Below are 14,178 nucleotides of genomic sequence, written 5' to 3'. Positions count from 1 at the left end.
TAGTATTCAGAATACATATAAAGAACTCTTACAACTCGACAAAAGATAAATAATTCAAGTTAAAAAATGGGCAAAGAATATAGGTATAGAACCAAGAGAAATGGAAACCTATGTCCACACAAAAATTCGTATAGGAATGTCCTGCAACATTGTTCGTAACGGCCCAAACTTGGAAACCATCCAGATGTCCATAAACTGATAGATAAACAAAATGGGATATAAATATATATTATATATATACATATATATATAAAACTACATATAATATATATAATACTCCATTGTATGTCCAGTGTGTATACTGGAATATTATTCAGCCAATAAAAAGGAATGAAGTATTGACACAGGCTGAAACATAGATGAATCTTGACGACATTATGCTAAGTAAAAGAAGCCAGATATGAAAGGACAAATGTTGTTGGATTCCACTTATATGAGGTGCCGTAATAGGCAAATTTAGAGGTTGAAAGTAGAGTAGAGATTACCAGGAGCTGGGGGTTACAGTCACCAGTAGTTTAATGGTTAGTGTTTCTGTTTGGGGTACTGAGAAAGTTTTGGAAATGCATAGTGGTGATGGTTGCACAGCATTGTGAATGTAATTAATACCAGTGAACTACACTTAAAAATGGTTAAAATGGTAATGTTATGTATGTTTTACCACAATAAAGAAAAAAGGAAAGGAATGGAGAACTATTAGTTCTCCACTATTAGTAACATGGATGAACCTTGAAAACATTATTCTAAGTGAAAGAAACCAGAACAAAAAGGCCACATGTTATATGATCCCATTATGTGAAATGTCCAGAAGAGGCAGATCCATAGAGACAGAAAGTAGATCAGTGGTTGCTGGGGGCTGAGGGGTGGGTAGTCAGGGGGAGAAGAAAAGAATGGGGGGGGGTGACTGCCATTGAATTGTATGTATGTATGTATTTAAGTAGGCTCCACACCCCCAGCATGGAGCCCAGTGCGGGGCTTGAACTCATGACCCTGAGATCAAGACCCGAATTGAGATCAAGAGTCAGATGCTTAGCCAACTGAGCCACCCAGGCACCCCTGAATTGTATACTTTAAAAGGGTGAATATTATCTCAAAAAAATTTTAAGTGAATGTCAAAGATAAGCAATAAAGTTTTTTGACATGGAATGTTAGAAATTTCTTTATTCTTACTTATTTTTATTAAGCACCAGCTTAATACTGCAGAAAATTTCAAATCACCCATTCTTCCCTCCCTCACCCAAATTCTTGATAAAGAGCTCTTCAAGTGAAGACATGCTCTCTTCTCTCTTCTGTATAAAACTTTATCAAATAAAGGCAAATAACTGTGTACATCTTGCTGTAAAATGCTGCCCACGGCTGTGGAAAGTGTCTGCTCAGGCTCCTTTCACTGTCCAGGTCCTGAAAGACTCTTGTTCATGAACTGCCTCTTCACAAAGCAAGTCCACCACTAGCAAGAGGGGATAAAACAGAAGGAACAGTGGTGGTCAAATCACAATGCAAGTTCAAGGTAAGGTCAGAATAGGAATTTATGTAATAACAAAATTTAATCTTGGTCTGTCATCCCTTATGTTATAAACTTCTTGACAACACGTTAAAAAATGTTTTTTTGACTCACAAGTCAAAATAATGACGACAAAAAAAATGTAATACATTCAAGATATCTCACACAAAAAATCTGCCCTATGGGTTTACAATGCCCTAGCATAAGAACAAACAACCAAAAATGTTTATTATATGCAATTCATTATGTAGTGTGACTCAGTGAATCCCTACCGTGTAGTTAAGCAACACTGCAATGCAGAAACTCAAAGTATTCTCACCATAGAAAACCGTAGTTTGTTTAATAGTAGCTACATGATAAAAGGTTATTTATCAACTAAATAGGTAAAGAAGAGGGTCTTACCTTGCTAGGTTTATCATTCTGAGGGTCAAAAACTTTCTCACAAAGTCTCAGTCCAGTCTCTTGTCTCAGCTGCTGTAAGTAGGCCCTCATCACCTCTAAAATAAGGAACAGGCAGAACAATAAAAAAAATCCTGAGAATGCATCCCTCATGTGCTGGTCGCTGGTCTGCACAATGACGTTGGCAATACACTTCTACACATTCAAACAGGATTAAGAAACAAATGACAGTCCCAATGGTTTTATAACTATTTTGGTTCAAAAGAGTCTCTATGTGTTATACTTGTTACCAAGAATCTTTTTTTTTTAAGATTTTATTAGAGAGAGAGAGAGAGAGCACACAAGCAAGGGGAGAGGCAGGCAGAGGGAGAAGCAGACTCGCCACTGAGCAGGGAGCCTGATGTGGGACTCGATCCCCAGACTCTGGGATCATGACCTGAGCTGAAGGCTCAACCTACTGAGCCACCCAGGTGTCCTGCCAAGAATGTTTTGAGAGAGTGACTGGTAAGATATCATCCGTGCTATGATTCCACTCTCGACGTGTACACCAATCAAGACAAGGAAAGAACGGGGGTAAAAAGTCAAATGGAGGAGATCTTGTGCCATAGAGAGGAAGGAAGAAACCCTGTTCTTACCATCTTCCTGTTTGTTTGCAGGTTTGGCATAAATTGCATTAAGTGGAAAACCAGGCTCTCCAGGAATGGGAAAATTAGTGATTCCCAGCGTATACATTTCTTTTTCACCTTGGCTTTTGGAATTGCACTAAAAAAAAATTATACACACACATACATACTTTACAGAGAAAAGGATAACAACATCCAATTTGTAATTGTTTTAGTCTAAGTAGATATGCCTGGGATTACTAATGTATTTGGGTGCCCCTCTGCAATCTAGGGAAGTCTGTGGACTCCTCAGAATAATGTTTTATTCATTTATTTATTGTTTTACTTATTTAAAAGATTTTATTCATTTATTTGTCAGAGAGAGAGCGCACATGAACAGGGGGAGCGGCAGAGGGAGAAGCAGGCTCCCCACCGAGCAAGGAGCCCGATATGGGACTCGATCCCAGGACCCTGGGATCATGACCTGAGCCAAAGGCAGATGCTTAACTGACGGAGCCACCTACGCGTCCCCAGAATAATGTTTTAAATGGATTAAATAAAATACACAAAATTATAAAAGAAATCAATTATAGTCAAACACAATAATTACAGTATTAAAAAGCCAAATTTATGACACACACATGCATGTGCTTCTTTATTAACGCAATGGGCCTAATAACTAAAATTTGAAGTAGTAATGAGTGAAAATAAAATTTCAAAATAACTTCAACTCTAAATGTAAAATGAAAATGCTGTCGGGGCGGGGAGCCTGCTTCTCCCTCTCCCACTTCCCCTGCTTGTGCTCTCTCTGTCAAATAAATAAATAAAATCTTAAAAAAAAAAAAAGGAAAATGCTGTGATTTTTCCTGAAGAAAAAGTTACAGGTATGGCTAATGCTACTGTGGATTGTTGCCTACATTAATAATTAAAGTAAATGCTAAATCTCAGTTACAAGTTAGTGAAAAGAAAGACGTAATCTTTTTCCCACTCAAGCTCATGAACCGTTGAATTATATCCTTGGCTCAGAGGTTCTTAACCTGGGGCTGAGGAAGATTTCTGTCTTGGGAAAATACATGCAAAGCCTTAAAACACCAGCCCCTTATCTTCTCATTAGTCAACTAAACTACTGTTTAGAATCCACATTCATTTTCCTCTTAGGTACATGCTCTAAGTGGGAGGAAGTATTATCTACTTGTCCTTAAAGTCTCAACGAATCCGATAGCTAGGAGGGTGAACATGTGTCAGTACTGTGTTTTTCTGATAGACAATCATCCAAGTTTAATTACCTTCTGGAGTTTCTTTAGACACTCAGAAATGTAGAGAGTTATATATATCAAGGTTCTATCAGCTTCGTTCTGCAGGGGCCGGGGTGAAGGGGGGAGGAGGGGTGAGGGAGGAACAAAAGTTAAAAACAGTCCTGATTAAAACATAACCATCACGTGTAATAAATGAATTCAAGCTTTGTCTTTTGAGTATCAACTGAAAACTGTGCAAGTGTAGTTCCTACAGCATCAACAGTTCCCATTCGCCAAATGCAGTCTTCCCAAGCCACCTTTCTGTCCACTCCGGGGGAGGGAGTGGCCATCGAGAGCTGGGGGGCGGCCCTGCCTCTGGGTCACAGGATGCTGTGCCAACAGCCCCTCCCTCCGTGCAGGAAGGAGAGTTTAACAGAGCTGCTTGGAAAGCCTGAGGTGTACCATATGGTCGGCTAACTTTTAAAACCTCCTCACTTCAGGATCTCTGCCGAGAACAAAAGCATTCCTGACTCTAAAGGAGGAAACAGCTATTTCACGTGTTTCTTGTTCCTGAAGAGCTCCAAGAGCCCAACTCTTGATCTAACCAAAAGGAAAATGTGAAGACTGGATGTTGAGCAGAAGTGGCATGTACTTCAGGTCAGATTTTACACAGAATTACAGTTAAAAAAAAAACAAACTACACCTGCCCCTATTTTTAAGGGCATAGGACATTCAGGAGAGAATGAAATGTGGCAGAATTACATTTATTTATACCTACTACAAACATCACACTTAGACCGAGCATTAAATACAAAAAACACCATGAATGTCATAGGATGTTTAGACTACAACTTGTAAACCAAGAGCCTGCAAAAAAGATTTCACACTCTTTTGATTCCAAAAGGTCAAAGTTTGTCAAGGAGAGGCTGAAGTTCCATATTCTAGAATATTATCAAGAAAAGTTGTTGACATTCCTGTAACTTGCTCATAGGATGAACTCAGAAAAGTTCTTTTTTTTCCTATTTCTCCCTCTCCTTTTCTGCCACCCTCCTAAACTTCCTTTTGACCTCATTCCTCACAAGAACTAAGAGCAGAAAGGAAGAAAAGGTAGCTGAGGGAAGGGTCGGGATCACTGAACTTTATTTCTCCATCTCAGGTCCAGGACATAAAAATATATAAAAATAACATAGCTACAATGTAGAATTTTTTTAAGTTTTGGACTGGCACATAGTAGGTGCTTTATTAATGTTGAATGAATAAAAGCGTCTAGATCATGGGTTGGCAAACTTCCTCTAGAAAAGACCAGATATTAAATATTTTAGGTTTTGTGGGCCAAACAGTCTTTGTCACAACTATTCAACCCAGCTGCTGCGGCATGAAAGCAGCCATAGACAATATATTACAAAATGAATGTGGCTGTGTTCCAATAAAACTTTATTTAGAAAAAGAGGCAGTGGGCCAGATTTGGCCCTCAGGCTATAGTTTGCTGAGCCATGGTATAGACTTTGGAGGAAAAATGAGAAACTAATACTGATACAGAGTCTAATACTAAGTACTATTCTGGGTTTTTAAGGTCATGCAAACTCATTCAATTTTATTTACTCCTCAGAACAACCCTGACTGCCAGGTAGATTATTATCCCCATCAGAATACTAAATTAAATATTAAAAGCTCTGTACTTTACCTTAATCTCATAGTTTTTGAAGAAGACATTGGCCTTAAAGTAATAGATGGCTTCATCCACAATATCTGTATCTTTTGCTAAACAGGACACAAGAGGAGAAAGGCAGAGAACATTAGCTAAATGTAAAAATAACACTTAACAAAGCTATAGAGAAAAAAAACAGCTCAATGGTCAAAAGTCTTGGAGTTGAGTGAAATAAAATGAGGCCATTGAAACATAAGGTCTTCTTCTTGGGCGCCTGGGTGGCTCAGTTGGTTAAGCGGCTGCCTTCGGCTCAGGTCATGATCCTGGAGTCCCGGGATCGAGTCCCACATCGGGCTCCCTGCTTGGCGGGGAGTCTGCTTCTCCCTCTGACCCTCCCCTCCTCATGCTCTCTCTCTCTCATTCTCTCTCTCTCAAATAAATAAATAAAATCTTTAAAAAAAAAAAAAAAAAAAAAAAAAAGAAACATAAGGTCTTCAGAAACAATTTCTAGAAAAATAAGCACATGGTTTATTCTAATAGCTCTACTGTTTTTATAAAAAGTCTACTCATTAGAAACAAATTAATCAGTACAGAAAAATATTTTATTGTCACCCTAAATCTCACTACCTAGAAATAACTACTATTAACATTTGGTGAACATCATTCCAGACATCTCTCAATGCACTTATAAAAATAGACTGAGACAGACTAACTTTGATAAAATCCTGTTTAAAAATAAAAAGTGTTCAATGTAATTTTATATGAATTAACATACTGCAGTTTCAGGGGGAAAAAAAATCTCAATTGTCATTTAGGAACACACTGGGTTCACACATACGTCTTTCTTTTTATGAAAACTGTGACTTAAAATATACTTGTACAAGCTGTTCTAGGTGGCTGGAGACTGAGAAAAGCCAGAAATACTGTTGTGACAAAGATAGATCTCATTATACAATTTCTTGGGCAGTTTTTGTTTTCCTTTTCTTATTTCAAAAAGGTCAAAATCCCAGGGTCTTGATATCCGGCAGGCGGCTGCAGCAATGCAGAGACAGTTTTGTTTTTGTTTTTCAGAGAGTTATTTATATTTCTAGTCCATAACCGCTATCCCTCTCACGCCGCAGAAATGCAAAGTAATCCTGGAGGTTTAGTACTCTGATTTAGCCGTCTTTAACCCTGCTCGTTCCCCTGCTAAAGAATTTCAACAGAATTCTAACTCTAGACTCCTGTTCTTGCAATTTTCTTATCTGCAGAAAGGACACTTCCTCAGAGGATTCAGTGTTTACAAAACCAGTTAGTTCTAAACCTAACAATGTGGGGGTAGGGGGTGGGCTACAAGATTTGGAACCTAGAAGGGTGTTTGGCACACAAAGGTGTTAAAAAGGTGTCTGATGAATGTAAATAAATGAACTTGATTAATGCTAACAGTTATTTAGCTCCAGCATAGGCTTGTACTCCTTCATGATTCCAGTTCATTCTAATCCTGCCCCCTGGGGAAGAGAAACAGGTCATTCCCTGTCTACAGAAACCATGAAGATCTGGTTTCTTGGGGTCCTGTTCTCCCTCAAGGGCCCATGAATTGTTGCAGAGGTGGTAATTAGATAAACTCCATCCTTGGTCAATTGCATCTTCTGATATGCTACATGGTATTCTGTAAAGATCTGAAAGGGTTCTTAAGGAATCTGGGACAATATTATTTTTTAATCTTTCTTTGCACTGTATTTCTTTTAGATTATTTTTCTTCTTTTTGGTCTTTTTTTTTTTTTTTCCATCTGTTCCTTTTCCTTCATCTTGGAATCAAGTAAAAACTGTGGTGATTCACCAAATTTATTTAGTTTACTGAACTTTCAACTGATGTTGAAAACAAAATTAAAAAGAGGTCACGTCAAATAGTCTGGCAGAGGAATGAAGATGGGGTCAGTACAAGATTGGTAATGAAAACCACGGTCTTAAAAACCTTGAATGGAACTCAGTGCAGATGCTTTCTGGGTGCAGGGAAATCATGTCTAATATAATACAAATTATACTGTTGGCAGAACATCTCAGAATGTGTCAGAAGAGTCTAAAAGGAATGGGGCTTTCTAAACAGTAAGAAATGGTTCGAAAAAAGAGAAAGTGAGTACCAAAAAAGAAAGCAAAGATATAAAATTGAGACAAGCAAGAGAAAGAATGTGTAATGTTATACAGGACACTTAAGATTTAAGATCGAGGTACTGCTGAAAATGAAGATCCTGAAGAATGAATAAGGGAAGTAGATATAGATGGGGGAAGGGGTTAAAATGTTTTGGGTTTTTTTTCTCCAGCCTTATGACAGAAAAAGGATGGGGACATGGTATTCTATAGAAGGAGCAGCATTAGATCACTTTGTAAGAACCAAGAGTGATGACAGAACAGTGTCGAGAATTAAGCACATTTCCTCTTCCCTCTCAAAAAAATATCCAAGAGAAATCAGCAGCAATAATACACTTTCTTACTCAATACAACATACATGATCTCGAAAGGTCTAGAGGGGCAATATCTATCAAGCAAACAGAAAATACAAGAGCAGTGTGAGATAGAGGACTGAGCTAAGAATTTGCCGGATTTGATAATGTCAGAGAGTTGCTAGATGTTTCCTACTAAAATCTGAAAATAATGGAAAGAAGTTTCCACTTACTCTCTCTAGGGGCAGGTCCTTTGAACTGACTTCTGATAGGCAACAGCGCCATGTTTCCAATGAGTTTGGCGTCAGGGTCCATGAGAGAAGAGTGGTAAGCCTATAGTGTCAAGCCAGGTAAGAACACGGAGACAAAGAGAGCAAACGTCAGCGGGGCAGACAAGTAACATTTGTACAAAGGAAAAAAAGAGGAACCCACCCAAGACTCACTAGGAGAGGAGGAAAAAGGGATGGTAGCAGCGATTTGCTGGAGCTGGCTTTTACTGGCTCATGAAAACTGAATGTTAAATTTTGAGCAATTTTTAAATTTTTATTTATTTTATTATTTTATTTTATATTTTTTAAAGATTTATTTACTTGAGAGAGAGCGAGAGTGAGAGAGCACAAGCGGGGGAGAGGGGAGCAGCAAAGGGAGAGGGAGAAGCAGGCTCCTCACCAAGTAGAGAGCCCAATGTGGGGCTTGATCCCAGGACCCCTAGATCATGACCAGAGCTGAAGGCAGACGCCTAACTGACTGAGCCACCCAGGCGCCCCTTGAGCAATTTTTAAAATATTTTTATTTATTTAAGTAATCTCTACACCCCACATGGGGCTCGAATTCACAATCCTGAGATCAAGAGTTACATGAAGACTGAGCCAGCCAGGCGCCCCTAAATTCTGAGGAATTTTGACAAATTTTGAGGCAAGCTGTTGTTAAACACAGCCGTTACTAAAAATTAAATTATATAAATTTGCAATTAATTATATTAAAAACAAAGGTAATACTCAAAATTCATTACTTCCTATTTTAAAAAATTATTTTACTATTGTCTATGATCCTAAGGTTATTTATAACTTTTGTATCTTTGTGGCGGAAATACTATGCAATGGTGTGCTACTGTGCATCTTCCAATTCCATGTTCAGTGACATTACATTGGTAACTGATGGGAGTATTTACACTATAGAAATAGGCAGACACTATAATAAATCAGGCGTACACCGCCCCCCACCCAGCCCCCCTAGCTATAGTTAAACCAGAACTCAAGCACTGGCTTTTTAGTTCTGCCACTTCCTGGCTATGTTTGACCAAGACATCACTTTTCTTCTCTTAGCCTGTTTCCAAATTTATAAAATGAAGAGTTATCTACTGCCCTCATTGGGTAGGTGTGAATTAAAGGAGCAGGGGAAATCACATTTATGAGAGCAATTTGTATGCTGATTCCTAGTCCTGCTTTTTACAAGATGTCTGGCTTTTAGTAACACAAGAAGCATACCTGTGCTTCATTCATATATTCACATATTCATTCATCCACCAAACGATTATCAAGCACCTTCTATGTGCAAGGCATGGTGATAAATGGTATGCAAGACCAGTAAGATCTCTGCCCTTGAAGAACCTTCAAGCTAATGGAAGAGGCAGGTATTAAATAAGAAATCACAGCAAAGTCCAGGAATGAGCACAGGACTTTATAAAGTCCTAGCTTAAAAATCTGGCTTTACCACTAGTACGGAAACCTTGGGTAAGTTACTATACTTCTCTGAGCCTCAATTTCCTCCTCTGCAAAATGGGAACAACGAGTATCTACTTCACAGGGTCACTGCGAGGATTAAATGGGATAATTTACATGCAGTGTGTAGCTCAGCGCCTGTCTGGCACGTATCAGGCATCGAATGGTACCAACGGGATTCATTAAGTAAGTATCTCTAACTATGGCTTGCTCCTTTTTGTCACAGGTATGCTTCATCTAAAGCAGCCTCCACTCTCCCCTTCACCAGCTGTCTTGTTACCCATCTATTTCCTTCATCACATTTGTCACTATCTAAAACTATCTTAGGGGTGCCTGGGTGGCTCAGTCGGTTAAGCCACAGACTCTTGATTTAGGCTCAGGTCAGGATCTCAGGTGGTGGGATAGAGCCCCCCTGGGGGCTCCGGACACTGCGCTCAGCGGTGGAGTCTGCTTGTCCCTCTCCCTCTGCTCCCCCGCCCCCAGCGTGCTCCCACTCTCTCTCTCTCAAAAACAAAAAACAAACAAAAAAAACTTTAAAACTATCTTTTCTCTTTATTTCCATTTACATGTTTGTCTGTCTCCCCATGAGAAGGTAAACTCCTTGAGCGTGGGCATTTGTTGGCCTTATTCACTGCTGTGACAGTCCTTGGCATGCACCAGGTGCTCAGTAATATTTTTTGTGCGAGTAATCACGTTATTGAAGCTCCTTTTCCTCATCTGCAAAATGGAGACCATGATGGCGATAAATTCACCCCACCAGACTGGCTGTCAGAAACGAAGCACAACCAGACTACAGTCAATTTTACTCCTACTCTGATGCACGCGAAAACAGAAACATTTGGAAACCAGGAGCGGGCCCTGCGTCTGCTCCGGCGGCCCCTACACCCAGCAGCTAAGGGTGGCCACCACTGCCGGGGCGACAGAAGAGGAGTCCGGGAAGTGGAGTATGACAGTGACAAGCAGCGGGAGGGACCCGCCCCCTGGGGTTGAGGAGGAAGTGGGCCTGCGGCGGGGACAAAAAGGAGAAGCCGGACCCCAGACTTGAGAAATTAAAAATAAAAAGCACAGCCCTTGGCTTCTCAGCTCTAGTGAATCTTCGGGGATCCTGCTGGAGTAGGGGAGTACAGAAAGGGCGAGAGAAGGGGTCAGCACTGGAACGAAGGGGGCGAGAGGGGACGAGGCAGCCTCCTCTGCACGCTCAGCGTCTCCGGCCCACTCTGCCGCGGCCCCGTCCCCCCTGGCCGACACCCCCGGGCCGACCCAATCCTACAGCGACCGGCCCCCTTTCCTCGCTTCTCCCCTTCTCAGGCCCCGCTTCTTCTCTGCCCTCCTCCGCCCGCTTCTCTCAGCTCACGCACGATTTCTCGCTGCTCCCCCCCAGCTCTCGCCATCTCCCCACACCGCGAATTGGGCCCCAGTACCGGCATCTTGGCGGCGCTGGTGTTTCAAGATAGACGAGGAGGTTGGGGTTCAAGCGCGGCGCTTCCGGTCCGGGGGCCCGGGCGGGGTAGGCGGAAGTTAGGCGGAAGGGGAGGGTGAGGGGAGGACGCGGCACTTCCGGTCCTGCTGTCCCGCCGCAGGCAGCTGCGACTGCGCACAGTCGAAGGGACGCCAGAGGGCGCCCGAGCACTAGGCAGGGGCTGAGTGCTGCGCATGCGTAAAGTGTGGGCGAAAATGGGGCTAGATTTTTGGGTTACAGAATCCTTGGTTTTTCCTCAGAATTCATTTTTTCAGTGAATCATTCTCTGGATCACGCTATTTTAAATTCAGTCCCACTCCACTCCCCTGCGTCATCCTTATTTCCCTCTTTTTTCCTTAGTTATGATTCTTTTATTATTTAGCTTACTTTTGGTATGTTTCCCCATCCATGTGAACGTCAAGAAGGCTGGGATTTTGTCCGTTTGGTACAACATTGCATCCCCTGCGCCTGTAATGGTGATATACATAGTAAACATCAATAAATATTTGATGAGTGAATGAACCCAACTGGTTCGTTCTGGATCTTACAATGGGTAAAGGGGAGCTCTCTGAGAAGGGATTTATGTATTACTCTGTACTTCAGTTTTTTTGCGTGTAAAAACTGAGAAAGTGGACTCTGGGTTTGAATCCCAGCTCCAATATTTACTAGCAGTGTAATTCTGGGCAAGTTAATTAACCTCTCTGTGCCTGTTTCCTGAAAATGGAGAGAATAGTACTTACCTCATTGTTTCATGAGGATGAAATTAACTACATGTAAAATGCTTAAAACTCACATGCCTGGAACACCCTAAAAGTTCAGGAGTTTTTTACCTATTACTAGAAAGCACTTCATGTGTTAGTTCGCAAACTGGCCCTCCTACACAGAGGCTAAGGACAGACTGAAGAATCCAGATGTACAGGTAGTGGTTTTAATAAGCGAGGGAACTTACTTGTGAGGCTTATTTTTAAAGGGTTTTGTGTCCCTTTAGTGCCTGCAGTTCTTGGTCACGCTACTTTGAAGAATGAAGAGGTAGACCAGACGAAGAGTGGTGGGCAGCAAAGTTTATTGAGCAAGAGAACAAAGCTCTCTGAGAGGGAGGGGGACAGAAGTGGGTTGCTCTCGGAGTTTCTAAGTTTAGGTGTTTTTATGAGCTCTTTTGCGTCTGTATACCTATTAGGTTAATGTCCACGTGCTGATGGTCTTTTCTTTTTTTTTTTCTGACATCTGGGGGTTTATGTCTTACTTGCCCCTTGCCTGTGATATTGACAAATGCTTTTGTGGTTAATTGTTTTGTTTTAGGACATTTTGCAGAAGTCATTTCTGCAAAGGCTGCAAAGCAGAATGTCAGTGCGGTCCTAAGCTGCAAACAGGATGTCAGTGCTGTTTTATTTTAGCTGTCCTGACTCCATATTTTCTTGTTGGGAACCCTGGCCCTGACTACCTAACTGTCCAACTAACTCCTAACATTATCTCTGGCGAGGCAAGAGTAGATCTCTCCACCCACCTAACTGGCCAGAATCTTTTAAGTTTATATGGAGGCCTTAACTGGGTTCAGTCACATCCAATGGTCTCAACACCTTATTCTCTCCAGACTGTGTCCTTGGAACATCTCCCACTGTGAGGGGTGGGAGGGGTGAAGAACCTCCCATTGCCAGGGATCAACCAGTGGTCACATCCTCTTGATTATCTTCCCCAACATCACCTTAAGAGCCAAGTTCATTGCTACCTCAGGCTATTTCTCCTGCCAGTCCCTCAGACTAGAATACTCTGCTCTATGTTCCCACAAATGATTTCTCATTCAGGTTTCTGGCCAAATAGTACCACTCAGGAAACTTCTTTTGACAATGAGCCCCAAGTAGTCCCTTAGTCACTCTCCATTTCATTACTGTTTTCATTTCTTCCCATTCCTTATCAAGGTTTCCTTGCTTATGGTCTCAAGGGCCCTGTAGGTCAGCTCCATGAGAGTAAGGCCTTGTCTGCTCTGAGTGCTCCCATTTTATCCCCAGTGCCTGGCACCCACCAGTAAATTTTTTCCACAGAATCATGTCAGGCTCTCTGCCAAGATAATGAATTCCTTGAGGACTGGAATGGACATACTCATCTTTGAAACCTGTGTCCAGAGGGGAAGGAAATTCAATCTGGCCCTTCACTTCTTGCCCAGAGGCACATACTAGACTCTCCAGAAGCTGAACCAGGGAAGAATAGCTCTAGGAGCAACGAGGGCAAATGAAGTTGCCTTTCCTTTCTTCCATAACAATAAAATTTCTAAGAATTAGCAATACTTGGAGATCAGGGTGTTTTCACCCGTTTGTACTCAGGGCCACAGGGAGAGCCCCCAAGCAGGACAGCACATTCCCAAGATGCCCATTCATGTTCTCTCCTGATTGCCCCCATGACAGCAGCTCACACCAATGGACCATGATGCAAATACCTGACTTTTGCCCCTAGCCTAAGCCCTCAGACACAAGTCACCACCGATAGCTATGGTTCCTCACACTTGGCATGTCTTTAGGTAAAACGGATCAAATGGGACACTGCAGGTGTACTCCTGCTATCTAGCCCAAGAATGATTAAAAATTTAACCTGAGCTGTGGGTTTCCTATAAGGACTTAAACTGTATTAGCTGGACGATCCAGGGCCAAATGGCCAATGAAGCTAGGTCCCGTTGAGGATTAAATGAAAGAGATTATGTAAAATATTTCTTAGCATAAGGTCTTGCATAACTCATTAAGTTAGATTCTGTTTTGTTTTAGCAGGACCTGGCCCATGGTAGATGCTAGAGAAATTTATCTGTTGACTGACTAGCCACTTTGCATGCTTTCACACCCAACGCTACTGAACTTAAAAACACTGAAAATAAGCAATTCAACCAATGTGCACATTAAAAAGAAAAAAATTATGTCCTTGGCATTTTTGTGTGCATCTGTTATTATTCCAGTAAAGTGTAAATTTTTAAATGCTCAGCATCTACAAACTGCATTTTTAAGAAATCAAGGACTATATTTTGACACCTGGGCAAATTTATTCATTCAAAAATTTGCCCTGAGTATTTCAAGTTCTGACTGGAAAACAGGAATGTAATGAAAGGTTAGTGCTATCTTTCTATTTCTTTTATTTATATACATATATATATTTTATTTATTATTTATTATTTATTAATTTATTTGACAGAGAGAGACAGTGAGAGAGGGAACAT

The 14,178-nt window shown here is 41.2% G+C and overlaps 1 protein-coding gene across 1 annotated transcript; it reads right to left on the bottom strand.

Annotated features, from left to right (window-relative positions):
* Nucleotides 1–1,143: 1,143 nt before the first annotated feature.
* On the bottom strand, nucleotides 1,144–11,103 carry ARPC3 (actin related protein 2/3 complex subunit 3). Its single transcript, XM_036103452.2, has 7 exons — nucleotides 10,945–11,103; nucleotides 8,036–8,135; nucleotides 5,419–5,495; nucleotides 3,786–3,854; nucleotides 2,533–2,659; nucleotides 1,901–1,995; nucleotides 1,144–1,444 (listed from the first exon to the last, which is right to left on the bottom strand). The coding sequence occupies exons 1-7, from the start codon at nucleotides 10,948–10,950 to the stop codon at nucleotides 1,382–1,384; spliced, it is 537 nt and encodes a 178-aa protein (XP_035959345.1). The 5' UTR covers nucleotides 10,951–11,103; the 3' UTR covers nucleotides 1,144–1,381.
* Between the last annotated feature and the right edge of the window lie 3,075 nt (nucleotides 11,104–14,178).

Source organism: Halichoerus grypus, chromosome 13, assembly GCF_964656455.1.
Source record: "Halichoerus grypus chromosome 13, mHalGry1.hap1.1, whole genome shotgun sequence".
NCBI classification, from domain to species: Eukaryota; Metazoa; Chordata; class Mammalia; order Carnivora; family Phocidae; genus Halichoerus; species Halichoerus grypus.
This window is presented reverse-complemented; position numbering and strand designations above follow the sequence as displayed.

Bases quoted from the DNA above. Each gene is read 5' to 3' on its own strand.
- ARPC3 (XM_036103452.2), bottom strand. The intron at 3,855-5,418 runs GTAAAGTACAGA...CGGCCCCTGCAG, and splicing joins TCAAAAACTATGAGATTAAG to AACGAAGCTGATAGAACCTT. The intron at 2,660-3,785 runs GTAATTAAACTT...ATTTTTTTTTAG, and splicing joins GTCTAAAGAAACTCCAGAAG to TGCAATTCCAAAAGCCAAGG.